This window comes from Typopeltis vanoorti, chromosome 23 (genome assembly GCF_054136105.1).
Source record: "Typopeltis vanoorti isolate ZY-2024b chromosome 23, IOZ_Tvanoo_1.0, whole genome shotgun sequence".
Lineage (NCBI taxonomy): Eukaryota > Metazoa > Arthropoda > Arachnida > Uropygi > Thelyphonidae > Typopeltis > Typopeltis vanoorti.
Window position 1 is genome coordinate 17550870 of NC_143571.1, and position 25373 is coordinate 17576242.

The window sequence follows — 25373 nt, forward strand, 5'->3', positions numbered from 1 at the left end:
AAGCCACGATGTCAGACTTGATTAAATGCCTTAGAAATATCAAGGGTGACCACTTGAGTTTCTCTGAACTTTTCCATGGCCTTCATCCAAAGGTGGGTGTGGTTGGCTAGGAGGTCAGCAAGGGAATGAGAATGGCAGAATCCATATTGGTGATTGCTAAGTAACTGGTGAGTCTCAAGTAGTAAAGCAATTAACTTTACTACTTGACCTTTTCCACTGTTTTTGAAAGTATTGCGGTCAGAAGAATAGTGTGATTGTCTGATGGTTGACTTTATCTCCTTTTTTGGGAACAAGCTGGATAAAAGCTTGTTACCAAGCAGTTGGATAGATGCCAGATGAGTATGACAGCTTGAAGAGATGATGCAAGATAGGTGTGAGTACTGAATCGTAAGCTTTTAATACAGCTAGAAAAATATCAGTGCCAAGAGACTTATTGGTATCAAGGATACTGAGTATTTTACTGTCCTTCAATGAAATCTTACAGGAGAAATACTGCAAATAGTTTGTGGAATAGTGGGAGGAGACGTGTTTTGGTCATCTATACATGAGAAAGTTGGAGGAAAAAAATGGATGCCAAGAGGTCTGCTTTATCTTTAGGAGATGTTATCATTATACCGATAGGAAAGAGAAATGTAAACATGAAGGACAGAAGTTGCATCCCACAGCCCTCAACACATGCCCAACAGCTAATCAAAAAACTCCTGCCTCTGACTCAGCAGACACAGGCTTACCTCAAAATGCTTGATTGCATTCAGAAACAAGCATGACTTATTTTTAATATTCACAACACCAAACAAACTGTTTTATAAAAAGATGTTTTATTAACTGCTTCTATTTTGCTGATTTTCAAATCACCATCATCAGAGCACAACAAGATCTAAAGTCCTATTTTGGCCCTCTAATGTTGTAAAAAAGAAAAAAAAAAAATACAGCTATGTGGGAGTTGCTCTTAAGATAACAGTCTCCCAATTTCTCTATTACTCCCCCCTCCCCTAATTTTTATGAATGAAACATAAAATTACCATTTTTAATCCCTATGTCAGAGATAACAGAAAAAATAGCCACAGTACTGATGAAACATGGCCTTAGCACCACATTCAAACCTCATGTTAAACTCCCTACCGGCTGTGGATGAAATAGTGACACCAAATTGCACTTCTTATCCATGTTATTCAATGGGTGTTAGAGCTTCGTATCCAGATTTAGCTGAATGTCTATAGGCATCGTGGCCGGTTGGGGGGTTAAATTAGCAACTCTGATCTGCTTGCCTAAATATAAGCTTCACCCTCTATTACATCCTGGAGTGTATGAAGTTCCCTGTGACTCTGACTTGGCCTACTATGGGCAGACAAGAAGATCTATTAAAATCCACCTGGAAGAACATAAAAAATACATTTGCTACCATGATTATGACAAGTCAAGACTGGTAGACCATACTTTGGACACCCCTTCACACAGGATTAGATGGAAGAAAACTAATGTGCTATTGGGAGACTGTTATGTTAAGAGTAACTCCCACATAGTTGTATTTTTTTTTTTACAACATTACAACATTTTTTTACAACAAAATAGGACTTTAGATCTTTGTCTGGTACAACTGTATTGTTCCACTTACTCACGGTTCCATATACATGCTGCGTTGTGCTCTGATGCTGATTTGAAATTCTGCAAAATATAAGCAGTTAATAAAACACCTTTTTTATATAATAGCTCATTTGGTGTTGTTAATACTGTTAAAAATAAGTCATGAATAACTGTCAATACCTAAGTTTATATGTTAGACAGAAGCAAGCAGTTTGCCTATGATGATGATGCCTCCTTCACCAACTCCTTCCAATTGTTTTCCTATAGTTGACTGTTGCTCCACTGCATCCTCTTCTATATTTATTTCTATGGGTGATGCTCCACTGAACTGGCTACTACCATCCCTCTGCCTTCTGTTAGTCATAAACAAGCATGAGCAGCTGCTGATCAACAGTAATATACAGTTCAACTCTAAACTCACTGAACAATCTTCTCATCCCCTGCCTTCATTTCCTACACTTTTGCTATTTGAAACAGTTTTTTCAAATAGCAAAAACTTAGGAAATTTCAAAACTATTTGAAATTTCCTAAGTTATGTCCATACAAAGTAGAGATGCAAGAGGGAAATAGTGCCAGTGGTTCTGAGGCAGTGTGGTGTGAGATAGAGGTGAATGGAATGAAATACTTGGTTGGATGTTGTTATAGACCAGGAAATGTGGATGGTACTGACTATGAAATGTATAATCAAATTAGCCAGGCAAATAAGAAAGGAGTGATCATTATGGGTGATTTTAATTATGGCAATATAGATTGGAATGATGAGATAGCAACTAGAAGTAAAGAAAATGAGTTTCTTGAGTTTTTGAGGGATAACTACCTCAGACAGTATGTAACAGAGGGCACATGAGGATTGAGGATCTTCAATTTGGTCATCTCATCAGAGGATGTAATTATAAATGAAGTGTCAAATCACCCACCAGTTGGTGAGAGTGACCATGAGGTGATTACCTGGATGGTTACCAGCAATGTAAAGACCTCTTCACATGGAATGAGGAGTTCACTGGAAAAGAGATCAATGCAGCTTGGGGGATTTCCAAAAACTATCTAGCAGATACAATGTCTAAATGTATTCCAAGGGTGAGATGGTTAATAAGGTAGATATGAAATGGATGAATAAAGAGATTAAGCAATAACACAGAGAAAAAGAGCATTATGGAGGCAGCATAAAAGAAGTGGAAATAACCAATTCCATGAGGACTATAAAGACCAAGCAAGGCAGGTGACTTGATTGGTGAGGGTAGCTAAAAAGAGGTATGAACAGCAGTTAGCTAATGAAACCTAAAGGAATCCTAAGGAAGAACTCTTTCGATAAGTAGCCAGCAAAAGAAAGAATGATTATGGAAGGATGACACTGATTGGAGAAAATGGTATAAAGACAGCTGTTGCATAAGGTGTGGTGGAGTTATTTAATGAGCAGTTCATAATGGTCTTTCAATCTTGTGAATGTGACTTCATGGAGAGATTGAGAACAGTTGATTATGGGGAGGAGACACTAACTGTAAGTGACCAAGAGGCAGTGACATAGCTAGAGGGGTGCAGAGGAGGCGGTCCACCCCATCGACACTTTGAACCTTTTTGAACTTTTACAGTTAATTCTAAAATACAGTCTCGAGAACTCATTTCCAAATATTGTAATACTACTGTGAATTTTCCTCACAATTGCTGTATGTGTTGCTAGTTCTGAGAGGAGTTTTTCTAAATAAAACTGATCAAGAATTACCTACATTACTATGAAATAGACTTGGCCAATGTCATAGACGATTTTGCTAACAGAAAAGCAAGAAATATAACATTTTAGAATGTTGAAATTAATGTTTTATTTGGAAAGTTTTACGTCAATGTTTTAGTGCCATTGACGACGTATAGGGAAATAAATTAGTGTTTATTTCCCTATATGTCGTTTTGACTTTTTGTAATATTTTTGGTGTGTATTGAGAGGGAGGGCAAACTCAGGGACTGCCCTGGGCAGCAAAAGCTCTAGCTACACCACTGGCAAGAGGTGTATGGTGAGTTGAGCAAACTAGATGTAAATAAGGCTGTGGGACTTGATAATATATCACCACATATTCTGAAGGAATGTGCCAGGGAGTTGATGCTGGCCTTGAGATATTTTTTTAATACAAGTCTTGCACTGGCTCAAGTTCCTAAGGAGTGGTGCAAGATTGCACCACTTCATAAAGGAGGTGATAGAACTCAAGCATCAAACTATGGGCCTATCTGTGTGTCAGCTGTTGTACTTAAGTTGTTATAGAAGCTTGTGAGAACTAGGATTCAGAATTGGGTTGACAACAATGGTATTATCTTTCATGAACAGCTTGGATTTACTAAAGGCAGGTCATGTTTTAGCAATCTACTTACTTATTACAATAAGGTGACTGCTTCCATGGACAGAGGAGAAGGATGCACAGTAATATACTTAGATTTCGCAAAGGCTTTTGATAGATTACTGCATGATACATTGATAGTTAAACTAGAGTGGATGGGGTTGGATATTAGATTGGTGCATTGAATTGTCGACTGACTATCTGATAGGTATCAACAAGTTGTGTATGGGGGAGCGATATCCAGTAAAAGGAAAGTTACTAGTGTTGTGCTTCAAGGGTCTGTTTTAGGACCATTGCTGTTTAACTTGTATATTAATCATATTGGTTAAGATTTGGATGGAGATATTCAATTGTTTGCAGATGATGCAAAGTTGGGACAAACCATGAAGAGTAGAGAAGATGTGTGGCCTTACAAGAAGACAAGACTTAAATAAATTGAGTGAGTGGGCATGGGAATAGGGATGTCAGTTCAATGTTGCAAAATGTAAAGTTTTAAAATTTGGAAAACAAAAATGGGATGCTGCTTGGTGAGGATATATTGTCGGATGTGGAGGAAATAAGAGATCTGAAATTTAGGGGAACACATAGCCAAAATTGTGAGGACAACGCAAAGGCTTCTGGGAATGATGTGGAGGACACTGACATGTAGAAGTAGGGAGATTCTTGTTCCATTGTATAAGACTTTGATTAGGCCACACATGGACTATTGTGCCCAGATTTGGTCACCTAGTTTTCAGAAGGATGAAGAAATGTTGGAAAGGGTCCAGAGGAGACTGACTAAGGTAGTTTCTAACCTCTGGAATGTTGAGTATGAGGAAAGATTGAGAAGATGCAACTTTCAGAGTCTGGTGGACAGGAGGAGGAGGAGGGGGGGGGGGAGATATGATAGAGACCTACAAGTTATTAAGGGATTGTTATAGGATCAATGCTGGAGAGGTTCTACAGAAAATAGTGGGAGATCAGGGGAGAACCAGAGGTCATCCCTGGAAACTGTATAAAGAGGGTGTGAGTAGGGGAGTGAGAAGCAGGTTTTTTTTCATGAAGACTTGTGAATGATTGGAATGCCTTGCCTGAGAGTGTGGTGTCTTCAGAGAATTTGAGTGTGTTTAAAGCATGGTCTAATGAGCTGTGTGTATGATAAAAGGACCTCCTAGATGAGTCTTTGACTCCATGGGGTCTTGGGTAATAATAATAATAAGAATAATAATATAAGAATATACAGGGGATTTGAAATAGGAAGTGATTGACATTTGGTTTTGAGCAGCATAAAAGTGAAATATCATATTGAATACAAAAATATGTAAGAAAATTTAAAAGAGCCACAGCTGAGCAGCTTTCAGAGATAACCTGTAGACTCAAATATATAAATATATTGGAGAAAAAAATTAAAAAAGAAGTCTGAGAATAAGAATCAAACTTTGGAATGTAAGTGGAAAACTGAAGAAAAAATTGACTGATTCAGTCAGAGAAAATATGATGAAGTTTTCTGCAAGGATAGAAAAATCCAAATTTCAAGTTGGACTCATGAAGTTAAAGAGGCAATTCTGGCCACAGCCCTCCCTGAATGAGCTCTGTGATTCTCTGTTTATGAGTCCCTGACTTCCTAGTTGACTGGAAGATGCCAACATGTAATAATAATATTATTATAAATTTCTATCAATAAATCCAAAGAAGGCCTGAAAGAATACAAAGAAAAATGTAAGAAAGTTAATGTTGTGTATAAAAATAGTAAACAAAAATCATTGGAAAACTTTGATAAGAATATTGAAAATAAATATTGATATAATCGGCCTTTCAGAACAAATCGGCCCTTCAGAACATACGCAATTTACAGACAAAATTTACTAGTTGTGGTGGTGTTGGAGGTGGGCGGTAGATGGCGTTGATTCGTAGTAGAGGTAAGGTGTAGAGACAGTTGAAGATGTCCTCCCGCGATGAGTCTTCGGACTCCTTGGAGGTATCAGGAATAATAATAATAATGGTGTACAGGGAGTGTTTCATCCTTAGTGTGAAATCAAAAGCCCAAGTGTAAAGAATGAAATGAGAGAAGGCTAAATGATGAGTGAACAAGATGAGGAGTAAGCTAGACATCAATAAGGCAATAGGACTCGATAACATATCACCTATGTCTGAAGGGAATGTTCCAAAGAGTTAGCATCTGCCTTGGCCTACCTGTTTAACATGAGTCTTGCAACAGCACAAATCCTGAAGGAGTGGAAATATTGTAAAATTGTTCCACTTCACAAGGGTGGTGATAAGGCTAAGGCAACAAACGATAGGTTGATCAGTATATCTGGAGTTGTAGTTAAGGTATTGAGAACCAGGATACAAAAGTAGGTTGATGACAGTGGTATTCTTTGTGCTTATCAGCATGGGTTTGTTAAAGGGAGGTAGTGTTTTCCCAACTTGCTTATGCACTATAACAAGGTGACAAATGTGCTGATCAAGGGAGATGTATATACAGTGGTGTATACTTAGATTTTGCAAAGCCTTTTAGACAGACAGCCACACCACAAGTTGATAACTAAACTGGAGCAGATGGGATTGGATGATAGATTAGTAAGTTAGATAGGCAACTGGCTGTCAGATAGGTATCAGCAAGTTGTGCATGGTGGTGCAGTATTACAGAAGAAGAAAGTCACTAGTTGTGTTGTTGGATTCTGATTATGTAGAAATTAGAATAAATGTTATTTGATTCAGAATCCAACATGATTTTCCATCACAAGAACTATATTTGTAAATATTATTTAATGTAAATAACATAAATTATAATTGATATCATATAACTGCCTTAATTATATCAAGTTTTTAATTATTTAATCAAAAGAAAGTGTTAATGATAAAGAGGTTCTGTATTAAATATTATTAAGTTATTTTATTTATTGTTATGTCAATATTATAAGAACTTGTATTTGTAATTTAACTATGCACTTATTGAAATGCAAATATTCTATTTATTCTTTTTTGTGAAAGTTTAACGTTATGCAATAACTGAATGTAGTTGTATAGTCTAATGTAACATTAGCGAGAATGTTTACGTTTATCGGTTGTCATAGAGACGCGTGAAATAAACGAGCGCGAGTGAAGGGGGCGTGGGCAAAATAAGAAGAGAAAATATATACGTAGTAGGAGAGTCGGAACGGAATTTTGGAAGTAAAAAGTAGCAAGGGGATAAACTAGAGAAGTAGAAGTAAATAAAAGGTTCTTAGGGTAGAAGTTAAGTGGATAATTTTTATATGTGAGCAAGAACATAACGAATTTTATAGTTAGCTGAAATTGAAATCAGCAGTAGTAATAGAAGGAAATTTAAAGCTACAATCAGATAAAGTAAAAAGCTGAACATTCAAGGAAGAATTCTGAATAAACCCAGCTGATCTAGTATTGCAGCTTATTTCCGATTTGCCCTAAAGAGAACCTCACAGTGTTTTAATTAATTTATGAGTGGTGATAACGATAGTTGAAGTGCCCTAATTGATGTCAAGAATTCTGAAGCGTAATTGATAGTGCTTTAAGTATAACTGCAGATAAGTTTTGTAAATGTGTTTTTATTCTTTAAGTGTGATAAGTGAATTCCAGAAGTTTGCTCACAACATAATAGATGTTCTAGGAACCATTTCCGGTAAGGTGAATTGTTAACTTTAACTGTGGAAACCCTTCGTGATTGAGAGTTGGAGATAGGAATTGTTTGAAAGATTATTTTCAGCTAATAGATCCTGTAATATTTTGAACTTATAGCATGACTGAAAAATGTGTGAAAACTAATTAGATTGGATGTTCTATTATATTCATTTAAGTGTAAAAACTTTATAATCCAGAAGCTAAAAAGATGTATGTGAAGACTTGGAAGATTGTGCTAATGTAATTGACTTGACTTAATGTTTGACTTATTTCTATTGTTTAAAATTAGAAGTAAAATTTATGTAAGTGTTATATGACCTATATTAAATGCTTTATTTGTTAACCTAACTGTTGTATTTGCCTGAAATTCTTTTTACTGCACCGTTCACAAAAATTCGAATCTTGCGGGAATCCCAAGTGGAAAATAAAATACCTCGGCCAGAATGAATGAAAAGACTGCTAACTAATTTTGAATTGATCCTACTAATTCATATAGATTTATCTAAGGATAGAGTGGCACAGTATAATAGAAATTTCTCTACCCTTAGATCAGTGATTAATTTGCAATTAGTTTTCCTTTATTTTATGAAAGTGACTTTTAGCAAGATGGCGGATTCGAACATCAAGAGAACACGTCACGACAGTGTGCCACTGGGATCTGTTTTGGCACCATCGTTATTTAATTTGTATATTAATGATACTGGGATGGGTTTAACTGGTGATATCAACTGTTTGCAGATGATGCAAAGCTGGGCAGATAGCATCACATCACATCACATAAATATCAAGTGATGAGGAATCAAGCAGATTTGTGGCCTTGAAGAAGAACTTGAATAGATTGTATGAGTGGACAACAGTATGGACTGTCAATTCAGTGTTGCAAAGTATAAGGTTCTGAAATTTGGTAGGCTACAGTGGGATGAAAAGTATACACTTAGTGGAAAATTTTGGAAGAAGGTGAGGAGACAAGAGAACCTTGGAGTGATGGTGGACAGGGATATGAATTTCAGAGGTCACAGTTGTGAAATCATCAATCAGATTATGGCAATGATGCAGACGACCTTAATGTGCAGAAATAAAGAGGTTATGGTTCCATTAATCAGGCCTCATATGGATTATTGTGCACATATTTGGTCCCCTGGTTTTATTGAAAATATTAAAAATATGAGGATATTGTAAAATTCGATGCAATAGAAGTTCTTAATTTTTTGGAATTGACTTTTACAGAGGTCGCAAATATTGTAAATATAATAAAGACTCCATGGGGGTCTTAGGTAATAATAATAATAAAACTATACATTGCCATACTGATTGTAAACCCAATGGGTACCTGGCAAAAAGGAGTAACACTGAATTTGTTCGTAAAAATATTAAGTTAGTATAAATATTCAAAATTGTGAACTTTATGTAAATCTATGATATTGTAAAAATAGCCTAGTGTTGAAGTAGTTCTACCTCAGATAAAAGGGATTACAGTGGATTATGTCTAGGACTTGAAAGCGAACAATAGTGCTGAAGGTCATTCGAACAAGAAAGTTTTCCAGCCTACATTGAAGGTCAAGACCGCTGACATCAGAGTGATCGCAGGATGTTTGGGGGTCTCCGACCCTGAAACATGGAACTCCCGAAAACCATATATAAGAGGCCTTAAGAAGAAGTCTCTCTCTCTCTCTGTCTCTTGTAGTCCTCCAGCTGCAGTCCATAGGCCCAATTGGACTCACTGGTATGCAATCCATGGGAAACAGGAAGCCCTGGAGAGGCATTGAAAGTTTCTGCAATGTGTAGCAACTAAGGAAACTTGCCTCATGCACCGAAAGCAGGATGCCTTCGTTCAACCTAGTCCCTTCAGCTGTTCCTGCAAGTGAATTAAGGATCTCAAGTAGAACTATATTGTGTTACTAAGGATCTATGAGTAGATTTTTTGTAGTATTAATAGTTAAGTGCAGAAAGATGATTGTGACCAGTGGTGAGCTATGGAAATTTTAACAAATGGCTCACATCGTCGAGCAAAAAAAAAAAAAAAAAAAAAAAGCCTAACTTAGCCCTTATAATACTTATATTGCGACTTTCTAGAGCTCCTGACACATATGATAATTCCTGTAGGAAATCAATCATTAATGCTAGATCTAAAAATTCCAAACTGAGAAGTAGGTTTAAAAAGCTCTTATATTTATCGTTCGATGCAAAACGCTTGCATCAAGCTGGATAATTTCTCCACACAGCAAGAGCCATTCGTAAACTGCAAGCTGCCCATCGTGATCCAAACACGCGGCTGATCTTTAAAATTTCGATACCAAGGTCTTTTGCAATTGTATTTAATTCTCATTGATTTTTTGGTGATTGATGATAAAAAGCATATAATTTATTAATAAATATTTCAAAATGATTTATTTCTTTAACATTTTTTATTGAATCGTCTAATGCTAAGTGTGAGCATAATGCCAAATCAAAATGTTGGGAAATTTTTGTAGAAGTTTGATTGCAACACCTGATTTGTTTCTTAACATTACACTAGCTCCATCAGAACAAAATGCAATGAAATGATTTTTTATATAGTTATCAGAAAATCCATATGAATTTAAAGTAGCAATTATAGCTACTTTAAATTCATATGGATTTAAAGTAGCTATAATTTAGAAAGTATTCTATAACACCGTGGAATGTATAGCATGTATACATTCCACGGTGTTATTTTCTAGTTCTACAAGATTATTAAACAAGAAGAACAAGGGGCTTGCAAATTTGAGAAAAATTTAACAAAGGGCTCGCGTGAGCTCCGGCGAGCCCCTTATAGCTCACCACTGATTGTGACTCCACTGGACATAGTGTTACTAGTCTACTGGTATTGTCACAGATAGTAAGGTTTGAAATCGAAAATGTTAACATAACATAAGTTAGGAATAGTGACTAGTTTTGTAGAATATGAGAATCTCCTCTCACTGTAAATAGCAAGTTTAATAATGTTAGACAATAATTGAAATTCAAGATAAGATTATGAAAGAAGTTGTTTGAAAAGTGTATAATAGTGTAGAACTACCTCAAGTTACAATTAATGTGTTTTGTTTGCTTAATAGAGACTATTAAGCAAACACTGTTCACTTGATACAAGATTTATCCTTTAGTTAGCAAAAACACTGGATTAAAATCGCCAGTGTAGCTCAGTAGAAGTGGCATTTGCACTCTATGGTGCTTGACTGCATGAAGAAAGGATTTGGTGGTTCAAATCTAGTCGCTGACTAGAGGAAATTTTTTGTTGAGAGGTGGTTACAGGGTTGACACTGGGGAGTTCCTCCGCTTGGTTGAACAGCGGGAAGAGTGATGACAACAAGAGGCCATCACTGAAAGTTACGAAAGGAAACTGTGAGCAAGAGGGTGAGGAGTGGTTTCTTTGCATGGAGGGTGGTTGAACCATGGAATGCATTGCCTGATGGAGTGGTGAGAGCGAGAATGGTCAATGAGTTCAAGGAGTGGTATGATAGACTTTGTGTTTCTTGGTGGGGGGGACCTCCCCTTGATGAGTCTTGATAGACTTTGTGTTTTTTAGGAAGGACCTCCTACGATGAGTCTTTTGACTCCATGGAGGCCTGAATAATAATAATAATAATAATAATAATAATAATAATAATAATCTAAAATGAAAGGAATCTTTGTACAATATACCTGATCTTTGTACAATGCACTGCCTCACAAAACTCTGAACCTGTATGCTAAGAATTTGGGGAATTGTCACAACTGTTAATTAAGCCCGCAATTAGATTTGGCTATATCCTAAAGGTACTATGACATATCTCCGATGCTTTATGTGAAGAACTCAGGTGGCGCAGTCATAAATAAAATAAATTTTCCTGATTTCTTTTAGCATAGGAGATAAGTATCTCTCCTCGTGATTTAGCCTAGTTCACAGGCATATTCACCAGCAGCGTCACTGCTTTGTAGGAACTTCAAAGTTTAAGTGGTAGAAAAAAGGGGATAGAAGAATTATTTTTAGGAAGGGACATCAACTTAACTGAGTTCACGTGATATAACAATTAATCGTATAGCAAGGGTGCAATCTAAGAAGTTAAAAGGGCCACACGATACATAAGACACATAAGAACAAAACAAAGGGAATAGAACATAAGGGGAAAAAGACAAGGGCAATAAGAAAGAAAAGGAGAACACACACAAATATACAAATAAAGAAGAGATTATAACAACATATTGGAAAGGATCCAGAGAAGACTGACAAAGGTGGTAACTTGTCTACTGGTCTTTGAGATGTGGGATATGAAGACAGATTGAGGGAATGCAGTCTGCAAAGCTTTGTGAATAGGAAGAAGAGCGAGGGGGGGGGGATATCATTAAGACCTTTAAGTTAGTTAAGGGCTGTTACCAGGTTAATGTGGAAGAAATTTTATTTTTCATAGAATGGGAGAAGGGGCCTCAAACTATTCAAAGTATAGTTTGATGAGCTTTGTATGTAACAGTATGAACTTCCTGTAATGAGTATTTTGACTTCATTGAGGTTTGGTGTTAATAATAATAAATATTTTATGGCACATGTTACTATACTGTAATGCACCTTTAATCTTCTTTGATTTAGCTTATCAGAGGTGAATTATTTTATTATTTCGTGACACCTCCAAGGAGTCTAAAGACTCATAGAGGGAGGACACCTACTCTACAGCTCTCCTTCTCCACCACTCCATCCACCAACTACACTGAACCTCTACTATCATCATCATCTACATCAATGCCATCTACTGCCCACCACCACCACTAGTATTTTTTGTATGTAAATTGCTTGTGTTCTGAAGGGCCAATTTGTCCATATGCAGGATGAAAAACCTGAGTTTCTGGGAGAAAAAACCCTGCTACTGCCATATGAAATTGGCTAACTCACCTTCAATTGAAAAAATCCATATAAATATTCCTCTCATCATGATGGGAGGAATCTTAGGCCTTTTTCAATATAAGGGCACAATGTACCATTGTTCTTCCAACTGCATTATGAAGGTGATTATTATTGTATGGAAGAAGTGTTTTAGTTGTTATAAGGGGATTGCATGCTTGTTCAAAGAAGTCCAAATGATCAAATAAAATGCATAATAATTGAGATTCATCATTGCTTTTTACTACTCTCTCAAGTGCTTTAAGTGCTCTCAGTTGTTTGTGAACTGAGATTCTCATTTACACCCAGATTTCCCTTTCTTTGAGCCAGTGGTATCTACAAAAAAAAAGTTTAAAAAAAAAAGGATTATATCATCTATCAAAATTGTACCTGATCACCATTTTCTGACAATGCACACAGTCAGTTAGGTAGAATATTATGGTTAAAGCAACGTTCAAATGAATCGAACTATGAGTTACATTCAAAAGTTGTTCTTGTGCTCTGAAGATGCTGGATATAATACCAGCAAAATATCAGCTAATAAGTTGATAAATATTAATTGTTTTCTTATCATTCTGTAATTAATACCATGTAATTTGTAATTAATACCATGAAAATAAATTAACACACTTACCACAAAGCACTGCAATCAAAGTGTACCAGCATCCATTTTGAAGGATTGAAAGAAAATGACTGCACATAATCAATACCATCCAACTTCCGAAATTCAGGGCAAATGAATGAATTACCAGCATAAGCTGCATCAATATGTAACCATAAATTTTCTGCCTTACCTAAAAGTTAAAAAAATATAAGTTCATGCATAAAGAGGAAGTAATTTGTTTCTCATAATTTGTCAAGGATAAAAATAAATAGCATCATATTGTAGAATAAAATCATTTTTATAGAGCTGTGACAGTAGGAGGATATTAAACAGTTCTGTTCTTATTAGTTTGTGTTATCAACCATGATAAATTAAATGAGAGCATGGCAGCTATATTTGTTAACAGCAGTGGCAAATTGTATATGTAGAATAAGAAATATAAATAGATCTGGAATGAAATAGATGATTAGGGCAATCAAGGAATCAAAGAAGAAAAATGGTTATTATTCTTATTATTGTTATTCAGAACCTCCATGGAGTCACAAGACTCTTTGTGGGAGAAGGGTGGGGGTCCCATCTTAAAGACAACATAAAGCATGTCATATCATTCCTTAAGCTCATTCACCATTTATGCACTTACTACCCTATCACACAATGCATTCTATGTTCTAACTACCTTCCATGAAAATAAGCCACTTCTCACCCTCTTACACATCCAATCCCAACTTACAGGAATGGTCCGTTTTTCTTTGATCCTTCCCCTTGTTCTATCATAAAAAAGATCCCCCCAATGTCAATCCTGTAACCATCTCTCAACAGTTTATATGTTTAATCACATTACCTCTTCATCTTCTACACACAGTCTGCATGCTCTCAGTCATCGACGGTCGTCCTGATATCATTTAGATGTATTTAATTAGAATATCAAGTAATCTAGACATTAACAGGAAGTGGGGTGAATGAGATTTTGCTACATTTTTAAGGAAACATAAGAATTTTATTTCCATTTGATTATTGAAAGCCATGCAAATAGAAAAATGCCTAAAGAATGGAAGAAGGGTATTATTATTATTATTATTATTATTATTATTATTATGTGACACCTCCAAGGAGTCCAAAGACTCATTGAGGAAGAGTGTGCCAACAGCATCAAATGATATATCCCTTCCAACTACTAACTGTGCGCTAAAACTTGCATAACTTTTTGCGAGCCATTAGTAGCAGAGGCTCTACCAATCAAACAACCGTTGCATTGCATAAGGATAGTGTGATAAAATGAAGTGATAAAGATGTAGACCAGTTCGTCCTTTCTTTTAGGCCAGTTTTGCATTTCTTGAGTTTGTTTTCAGTAAGGACTATTATTAACATTATGATTCTTATTCAGGACTTCCATGGGTTCATGAGACTCATCACTGGAGGTCCACTTTAAACAAAGTGTTTTCACTAAGTAAAATTATTCCACTTCAATATGGTCCTTGTTCTTGCCCCTTCCTTCAGTTCTACTATATCTCCTCAGTGCCCAACCAGTAAATACTTCTCAATAGTATTCATCCTAATCACAGGACCCCCTTTATCTTCTATCCACAAAACTCTGCAGATTCCATCCCTCTGGTTTATCCTCATAAGCAATGTTACACAGTCCTGATATCATTTTGTTATCCACTTCTATATCCTTTCTAAAGTTTCTTTATTCTCTTAAATTCCAGTAGTCAGTTCTAAGCACAGTAATCAGAAGAGAGGATTGGAATATGTGGATGCTTGGAGTGCATTTGAGGACAGAGAAGAATTGTATGCGAGAGATCGCTTGCATTTGAATGAGGAAGGATGTAAGCATCTGGAGAGATTGCTGTTCTGAACAAGTCAGTGTGTCCCAGGGAGGATGGTAGCAGGGGTGGCCTCTTGTGGGAATAGGCACTTGGGAGAAGGGGGGATGACATCAGGTAACACTGAGCCCAGTGAAGTCTAGAGAGGATAATGCTGGGTACAGAAACAATGGCATTTTTATGCTTTATACTAATGCCAGGAGTATCCAGAATAAGGGAGAGGAATTGGTAGCACTGATAGCATCAGCCTGGCCAAATATTATTGAGATAACTGGGACGTGGTTGACAGAAGAGGATATAATAACAGGAATTGAAATTGCTGGGCACAGCATTTTTCGGCAGGATAGGAAGGGAAAGCATGGTGGTGGAGTACTGCTTATGATAAGTGATGACCTATGTCCTCTAAGAGTGGAGGCTTTGAAAGGCAGTGACACTAATGATTTTGATAGCATATGGTATGAGGTGGAGGTGGGCAAGACAGGATATTTAGTGGGATGTTGCCACAGACCCAGGAGTACATAGGGTGGGGACCAGGAAATGTTTAGACAGTTGAGCTTGGCAAGTGCAAGAAGAATGATTCTTATGGGAGATTTTAACTACAGTAGTATAAATTGTGGAGAGGAAGATGCATGTAGCAATAATTGAATGGAATTTCTAGGATTCTTGAGGGACAAATGTCTTAGGCAAAATGTAACAGAGAGAACATGAGGTTCAAGAGTTTTAGATTTGGTTATAGCATCAGAAGAGTTGATAATAACTGAGATGACATCTCTCCCACCAGTTGGAGAGTGACCATATGGTTTTGACTTGGAAGATGAATAGACATGCAAGAGTATCAAAGAGACGGGAACGTATGTGGAATTATAAGGGAAGTGATTATAATAGTCTTACACATCAACTTTTGGAAGTTTCGTGGAGGGAAGAATTGGAAAACTGGGATATTAGTGATTGGGAAATTGTGAAGGAATATTTGTTAGCAGCAATGGTAAGCTGTATTCCACAAGTGAAGAAGAGGACACAATTTGGAGTAAAGTGGATGACAAACAATATTAAACAGGAACTGCATGCAAAAAAGAGGCTATGGAAGAGATATAAGGAGACAGACGAGGAGAAGATGCATGAAGAATATAAGACACAGGGGAGGAGAATGATTAGTATGGTAAGGAAGGCAAAACTAGAATATGAGAAAAGATTGACCCTAAGATCCAAAGAAAATCCTAGGGAATTTTTTAGCTATGTGGCCAGTAAGAGGAGAAATGACTGTGGAAGAATGACATTGTGGGATAAAAATGGGAATAGGACTGATGTCGAGGATATAGCGGAATTGTTCAATGAACACTTTATTGGAGTATTTCATCCTGGAGGAGTCAATTTTAATACCAGAGGGATAGGGCAGGTTCGAGGTGCAGGAGGAGAGTGTGTTCCAAATACTGAGTACTCTGGATGTCAGTAAAGCTGTGGGAGTGGATGGTATTTCACTACATGGAATGAATGGAAGGTAAGATAATGTCATCGCATCAGGCCAGTAGCAGACTGGAAGTGTCCAATTATAGGTCACTTTGTGTGTCATCAGTAGTTGGTAAGATCTTGGAGAAAGTAATGAGCGATCGTATACAGCATTGGGCAGATGAGGGTAATCTTATCTGTGAGAGTCAACATGGATTTGTGAAGAGGAGCTCTTGTTTTAGCAATATGCTAGCCTTTTATAATAAAGTTACAAGAGCGTTAGATGAGGAAAAGGCATATACTGCCATTTTCCTAGACTTAGCAAAGGCATTTGACAGGGTGCCACATGAGAAGCTGATATTCAAGTTGTAACAAATGGGTATGGATGTCAGATTGGTCAACTGGATTCAGGATTGGCTGTCCAATAGGTATCAGAGTTGTGTATGGTGGGGAAGTTTCAAGGAGGCAGAGGATTACAAGTGGGGTCCCACAGGACTCAGTACTGGGACTTATATTGTTTAACCTTTATATTAATGACATTGTCCATGGATTGCAGGGGGATATTCAGTTGTTTGCAGATGATGCGAAGCTGGGAAGGGTTATCAGTAACAGTGCAGATGTGGTAGCCCTGCAAGAGGATTTGAATAAACTAGGTAGATGGACAAATGAATGGGGGGTGTCTGTTTAATGCAGCAAAATGTAAGGTCTTGAGGTTTGGGACACATCGATGGGACGCTGCATACTCTATGAGAGAAGTTAAACTGGAGAAAGTAGGGGAGACAAGAGATCTGGGGTTGATGATTGATAGAAACCTGAAATTCACGGGACATATTGCAAAAGTGGTGAAGATAACACAGAGGATTGCTGCAATAATGAGAAGGACACTGACCTGCAGAGATAAAAGGGTTATCATTCCGTTGTATAAGACTCTGATCAGACCATACTTAGACTATTGTTCTCAGATTTGATCCCCAGGATTTGAAGGGGATAAATTAACTGTGGAAAGGATACAAAGGTGGATAACAAAGATGGTTTCAGAACTGTACAATGTTAGTTATGAGGATTGGCTGCAGAGTTTGGTGGATAGAAGAAGGAGAGGTGATATGATTGAGACTTTTAAACTGTTGAGAGGTGGTTACATGGTTGACAATGGGTAGCTCTTTCAATTGGTTGAACAGCAGGAAGGAGTGATGACAGGGGGGGGGCATCCCTAGACGTTATGAAAGGAAATTGTGAGCAAGAGGGTGAGGAGTTGTTTCTTTGCATGGAGGGTAGTTGAACCATGAACGCATTGCCTGATAGAGTGGTGAGAGCGAGAATGGTCAATGAGTTTAAGGAGTGGTACGATAGACTTTGTGTTTCTTAGGAAGGACCTCCCATGATCAGTCTTTTAACTCCATGGAGGCCTGAATAATAATAATAATAATATGGTCTTATACAATGGAACTATTACCACCATCCCTAATGTTCTCTGCTGGTCATACTTTTCATACTGCAGCAATCATCTGGGTTGCCATCATTACTTCTGCAATATGGCTCCTGAACTTCAGATTTCTATTCCATTACCTCAACTTCCCTTGCCTCTCTTCCACTTCCTCTGGTACATTTCCACCAAGAGCATGTAGCCCTCCTATCTCTGAATCCCAAAATTCAAACTTTGCCATCAACTATAAACTAACATATGTTTATTTGCAAACTATAGTTAATCAGCTATGGTGAGCAAATCCTTCTGAACAGCTACAATCTTGCCACTATGATTAAGTGCAAATAACTAAATATTTACCTAAAATTTAGTGATAGTATCATCATTGCTATAAAGGCTGAAGTAATAGTCCAGGACTGAATTTTGTCGAACCCTGCTCATAACCATTTCTCCCAGATAATGCTCACCCATACATACACAACTTTTTGATATTTAACACGTTCACTGCCACGCTCCTCGGGCATAATTTGTTACTGCATGCCAAGCACTTTCACTTCTTCAAAGTCAGTACGAGTAATCTTGTAGCCGGTTATCAGACAGAATTTTTTTTTCATACACCAACTACGAGTAATCTCGTAGCGCATAAATTAAAATAAAAATAAATAAACAATGGGAAACACGTTATTATTGTCCTGTGTGCCAGGAAAAACCACCATTGTGCATGGAAAATTGTTTTAAAGTGTACCATTCGTAATTTGATTTACAAATTATGGGTTAACTCGTGCTTGGCATAGGAGGTTGGTAATCGACATACGAGTATATTCACAGTTGGCTTGTGAGGCTCACATTTAATATACTATACTTTTGCTGAAATTATTTTCCTTCTACCAAGCCCCCAGACATGCTCTCTGCTTTACTCACAAGCCAGGGGTCCAAATTAAGGTGCTTATACTATGGGTTAACTCCTGCTTGGCATAGGAGGTCGGTAATCGACATACGAGTATATTCATAGTTGGCTTGTGAGGCTCATATACCAACTACGAATATACTCATAGTTGGCAGCAAACGTGTTACAGACAGCCAATTTCAATATCTATTTGTGAACTTGTCATGTAGCACCCTTTCAAATGCCTATACATAATCCATAAATATTGTAATATATACCTTTCTCTCATACCACTTTTGTTACTTTATTTTAAAAGACAAGTAGATTACTTGTCACAAATTGCAATAATATTACAGTTACATCAGTGATCGTTGGGCAGCATGCTTTACCTTCCTTCCCTCATCATAGTATAATGAAGTACAATGCACTTATAGTACAATGACATATTCTAAATAATATCTGATTTTATACTTTATCACAATTTGCTAGCTACCCAAATGTATTACATGAATATTTTAAATTTCAAGAAATATATTTTGAAAAGATTTGCATAAATATTATTTCAAAACAGATTAACAGTATCTACATTAATACATCTGTAGTGCAATCAGAACATGATGTGACAGAAATTAAAGATGCCAAGAAATTATATTCTTGGTTAAATACTTTATCCAAATGTAAGCAAATAAAAATTTGCATGTGAAGTAACATCACGACTGGGACTTGTATATACAGTCTAATGACTTCACAATAATTTTGCCTTAGTATTCCATAATGCAATACACATATTCTTACGAACATGTATAATGTTTTGCATTACGGGAAGGGTCACTGCCCAGACTGGTTTCGACCTTTATTGAGGTGAAAAAGTAAAGGTGTGCTCATCATAGGACTAGAGTAGCTAGCATAGGGGGTGCAAGAGAGCCAGATAGTATTAGGAGAAAGAAAAGACAGATAGATAGATAGATAGTATGAGAGATAGAGAAAAGGCCTCAGCTCTTTTAACCAAATAACCAAATCATATAACCAAAGGCTATCAGTTTTCCTTTTCACCAATCTCATATAGATGAATGACCAAAAGACCAATTGAAACTAAAGCACAAAGATCACTGATATCCAGGTGGTTAGCCTTATCTCAATTAACTGCATTAAGTTGGTCTTCTCTGCCTGGAATTGCTCTCCAATCCTATAAGAATGCTTCTTTCTAAATACAGAAATCATCTGATGAACAATAAAATTTCCACAATACAATATTATAAAGCATTTGGATGTCATATTGCTGGTTTTCAAATCCACGTTTCTTTCTAACCTTCTGTAGATTGTATTTTAATTCATTAATTACGAATATCAAAATTTTCTTCCGATAGCTGACAAGTAGTAGGTACTGTAAAAAAGTGACCTGTTCTGTTGTAAGCAATGGAATGCCCAACATATTACATAATCTGTTTCAAATATGCAAGGCAAGAGAGCTGCTGTAAAATGCAATTCTACAGTGGCCCTCTACTCTTTCCAATAGGTATCAGATGTCACAGACTGGATCTCTGATGTTAAAGTACCTCTACTTGTTGGTATTGACTGGAAGGCATCCATATGCAATTCTCCAAGCAAGATCCCTCCTGTTAGGGTATCCTTGGAACTTCAATAATTAATGAAACAAAGTGTTGTTTTCAGTACCCAACTGTGGAAGTTTGAGGCAAAAGAGTGTTGTAATATTCAGGAACAATCTCAGCTTTTGGACCTTTATAATCATTTTCTCCAAACAAGGGAAGATGAAAACCCGGGTAGTACAGGAGAAGGTCTGAACATGTATGACTGATATGATATTTTATGATATTTTAAGCTGTATTGCTTAAATAGCAGAATAAGTCCCAAATCCTTCATGTTTCATTGATAGTTGAAGAAATTCCTGTTTAACTTCTTGGTATCGGCTGGACCAAAAAAATTGCACAGGCTTACTTTTCTTCAGCTTCTGTGATGTCTGTAATACTTATTATATACAACTGAGCAGGAAAGATTATGGTTTTGAGTACTATGGCATTAGAAGAATAGAAAAGTGGTCCTATTTGCTGGTCTTCTAAGGTTTCAAAGTTCTTGTATATAAGTTCTTGAACTGGTAATATTGGGTAAGTGGAGAAGGGAATTCCAAGTATAATGAGGGGTGCTCTCTCAGGGGTTAGGTCCAAAAGGAATGCCTCCAAGATCCCACTTTCCAAAAGCTTTTAATTTTGTCTTCTCTGCATTAGTAATTAATCCACTGATCTTGCTGAATTTTTCCAAAATACCAAAAAAGATATATATGGAAACATTATCCTTCAGAGTGTCCACTACATCATCAGCATATACCAGTACTTTATTTTCCTTCATACTTGAAGGAACTGTTATTCCTTGCAGAGTGTGTGTATTGTCTACTTCCTGTAAGAAAGGTTTATAAACCAATGCAAAGAGCAATGAACCAAGAGGGCAACCTTGCTTGACTCCTTTTCGAATTTGATTGGGTATGACAGGAACCCATTAACTAGGAAATGGGTAGTTGAATTGGCATAGGCTCTTTGATAATGGATAGCAGCTTTTTATCTATGCCAATTTGCTGGAGGATGTCGAACAGAAAGGGATGCAGGACATTATCAAATGCTTGAGTAAGATCTAGTGATAGCACTGCTACTGAATGCTTTTTCTTAATAAGAAAGTGAATTAGATCACATAGCAGAAACAGGTTAAATTCTACTATTCAGCATGGAACTCCATACACCTGTGTGCTTTTACTTATGTATCTCATTCCTGCTTTGAGCCTGTTATTGATAATGTGGTAAAATATCTTGTAGTCGGTATAAGATAGAAAACTCGGTCTCCAGCTGCTGCTTAAGATGTGATCTCTATTAGGAATTAGAATGGTATGCATTGCTACATGGCATACCTTTCTCTAGGTATGTGTCCTAACAAGAGAAAAGAATTAAATAATATAACTTGAACAGGAAGAATAAAACCTAGATCTCACAGTCAAATTCTATTCCTAGACCTGATGGTCTAGGGATAGAACATGAGAGGTTTCCTTGTCTGGCATTCTTTATAGGCTGTGTTAACTTCAGATGTTGTAATAGGTCTGTCAAGCCCATCTTGGATATGAACAGGAAAGCCATTAATGTTCCAATAGTTATAATTTTCCATAGTACTATTATCTTCAAACAGACTTTTGTAGTGTTTTTGAAAGGAGTGCAGATTTGAGTGATGGTCCTTTCTTTGTGGAATTTAGTGAATTGTCTATTGAAGAATTCAGCTGAAGAGCAGTCTTCTAAGTGCTGCTGTATCTTATTTTAAAATTTCTTTCTTTTACTTGTTTCTGCCTTTCCACTTCTATCTCTATGTTAATGTTTCTAATGATGTTGCTACATTCTATACCATTGCATTGGTTTGCTATGAACCAGCTTCTCTCATTATACTGGACTTCCAACTTTTTTCTTTTAAGGAAAGCCTGTTCCTTTCCCCATTCCATCATATTCTGTTTTAATGCTTGTTTGAATTTTAACCGCATGCAACTCTAGGTAACATTATTACCTGGAATTGTATGTGGGGATGTCCCTCTCAGCAACTGTTTTTAATATTTACTTAAATGAAATAATAATAAAATGGAATAAAAATTTACATCAAGGTATTAAACTTTCTCCTACAGTGAACTTAAACACTCTCCTTTTTGCTGACGACCAAATAATAATTACAAATTCTGAAGATAACTTACAGAAAGCTATTTTAGATCTAAATTAGATAGCCAAAGATTACGGCACGATAATATCAACAGAAAAATCAAAAACTATGGCCTTTAAAGAACAAGATCCAGCAAGAACTAAAATAGTAATAGATAACAAGATCTTAGAACAGGTTAATTAATTTAACTAACTAGGATGTATGACCACATATGAAAATGAAAATGATATAAACATAAAAATTGCAAAATATCTAAAAATAACAGGTGTAATTAACTCTATATTTAAACCAAACCTAGTTCAAAAACAAACCAGACTAAAAGTATACAATACATTAGCTCTACCAGTCTTAATGTATGGAAGTGAAATCTGGACAATAAAACAAAAAGACAAACAAGGATTAACAACAGCAGAAATGAAGTTTATGAGAAAAACTGCAAAGTATACCCCATTTGATCACAAAAGAAACGAAAAAATTATGAAAGAATTAAACCAAGAACCAGTAATAGAAAAAATTAAAAAATATAAACATAAATGGATGGAACACGTTCAAAGAATGAAAACAGAAAGATTACCAAAACAAATCCTTGATACGCATGATGATGATGACAATTCCAGGTAACATTATTCTAATTTGAACAGAGGGTCATTGATTGCCTTTCAGCTGCATTCTTCAATGCAGCTGAAAGACAATCTGCTAAGTGCTGCTGTATCTCATTTTAAAATTTCTTTCTTCTACTTGTTTCTGCCTTTCCATTTCTATCTCTATTGCGAATCCTTCATATGTCTACTGGTTGAGCACTGTCGAGACATGTTTTCAACTGTATATATCCCACTTTTCCTCTCCTGGGGTGTCCTTTATTTTGTCTAATGTGCAGTTTTCAAGATAATTCTATTCTCCAACTGCTATGATGTAGTGGTAAATATAGCTAAATATCACTGTATACGGTAAACACCGGTATACTCCGTAAGGTAAATATAACTGTATAAATATAGCTCCAATCCCCGAAAGAATTTTTGTCTAACACTGTTCTGCTGTTTATGCTGGATGGAGTATAAATATTTCTAAACCTCATTACACATCCACAGAATCTCAAGTCTTTTGCCAAGATTCTTCCTTCTGCATCCCTTTGGATATTACAGAATGACCCAAGGAGGGGGATAAGAATAAGAACTCCTACTCCAGCCCTGCTAAATCTTCCAAAGCTCTAATAAAAAAGAAGTTTATATCTATTTGACCTTTATTGAGGTCTCATCAGTGGAAGCCAAACCCAGAAGTGATACTAAGGATGAAGTAATGCAGAAGACATATTTCCATATACAAATAGTTGAAAGGTATCACACCTTATTACTAAAATATTCTTGATTACAGAATGATGTTTGAAAGTTATTTCATTTGGTTATATTATAAATTAAAGATGCCAAGAAATTATATCCTCGGTTTAAATCCTTTATCCAAGTGTAAGCAAATAAAAATCTGTGTGTAAGTAACATCATGACTGGACTACTTGCATGTAGAGGCTAATGATTTTGCATTAATTGCCTTTTGACTACATGTATATGGAAATATGACTTCTACATTACTTCAACCTTAGTATCACTTCTGTGTCTGGTTCCCACAGATGAGACCTCAATGAAAGTCAAAACCGGTCCGGGTAGTGGCCCTTCCCATAATGCATAGCATTATACATGTCCGTAAGGATATATGCATTACATTATGGGATACTACGGCAGATGTGAAGTCATTAACTTCTATATACAAGTAGCCCAGTAGTAAAGTGATTTCACCTGCAAACGTTGTTTGCTTACCCTTGGATAAAGGATGAAACCAAAAATATAATTTTTTGGCATCTTTAATTTATAGCATAAACCAAGTGAAAAAACTTTCAACATCAGTCTGATATAAAGAATATGAATTATGATTTGTCTCTCCATACCTCAGCTTTCAAATGGTCTTCTGTCTGATCACAGTAGGTTCCAAAACATACAAGTTAAACTAAAACATTGTTTTAGTTTAACTTGCATGTCTGTGATAACTCTCAACAAAAGTTGGTTAACTCTAAACTGACCTGGTTGGCTGAGAATAGCATACTCATTTTCCAACCAACAGGCTCTGGATTTGAATCCAACTGTAGACATGGGAGATGAATTTCATTGCTCCCTCTGAGACAACTGCTCAGCTTACTGAAGGTGTGAAGTGGCTTCAGAAAGTTCTGTGTTGGTCTCTAGACCAAAATAAACAAAAAATAAAATAAAATAAAAAATAAAAATATTAAAATAATTAAAAAAAAAAAACCATAACCTACCTGGTACTTGCAGTACTAACAGGTATATACTCTTTCATTGGTAGGAGTCAAATTAAAAAATAATAATAATAAAATTCCATTTTGCATACTGTACATCAGTACAGTCATTAAAAATTTCTCACTTATATACATTATTTAAAAAAAAAATGGAAACGTACTTCAACAAAAGTATTTATCTTTATTGCACACAATTAAAATTTCTACTTAACTGCTTGTTCGCTTGCTTTACCACATCTTTATTTAATTTATATTCATCTTGATTTTTGGTTTCTTGTTCTACCCATTCTGTTTATTACTATTAATACTATTACAACACACACACACACACACACACACACACACACACACTACACAGTTTTTATGTCTTTATAATAATAATAATAATAATAATATATAATAACGAGAATATTTACATATTGGTCCAATTTCTGGAACATTGTCAAATGCACAAACACCAGTAGTTCCAAGTGAGGCACATACCTAGATATAAAAGGTATAATAACAGTATTATCAAACAAAACATAATAAATATGAGATAAAATTACCAAGAATATCTTCAAATACTGAGAATAGTAAATGTACAAATATAATGAATATATCATTATCATAAACACCAGTCCTCCATGGAGGCACAACACCAACCAAGGGATGTCCACATTAATCCATCATTATGCTTTCATACTTTCCGTGTTGTTGATAATGCATTTTGCTTTACAATTCTTCGAGCAAAAAATCTACTCCTCACTTCCCTACCTACAGCAACAAAAATAACAAAGTAGATTTATTTAAAA

At 36.1% G+C, this 25373-nt stretch overlaps 1 protein-coding gene across 1 annotated transcript in view; it reads right to left on the reverse strand.

Annotated features, from left to right (window-relative positions):
• The window catches only part of Hdc (histidine decarboxylase), a gene marked incomplete at its 5' end in the record, with an annotated part of 294140 nt that overhangs the window by 154116 nt on the left and 114651 nt on the right, over nt 1–25373 (reverse strand). The window contains 2 exons of the mRNA XM_090413242.1: nt 13031–13190; nt 24996–25062. Of these exons, the coding sequence (XP_090269368.1) occupies nt 13031–13190; nt 24996–25062 (227 nt within the window). The remainder of the gene's footprint in view (nt 1–13030; nt 13191–24995; nt 25063–25373) is intronic.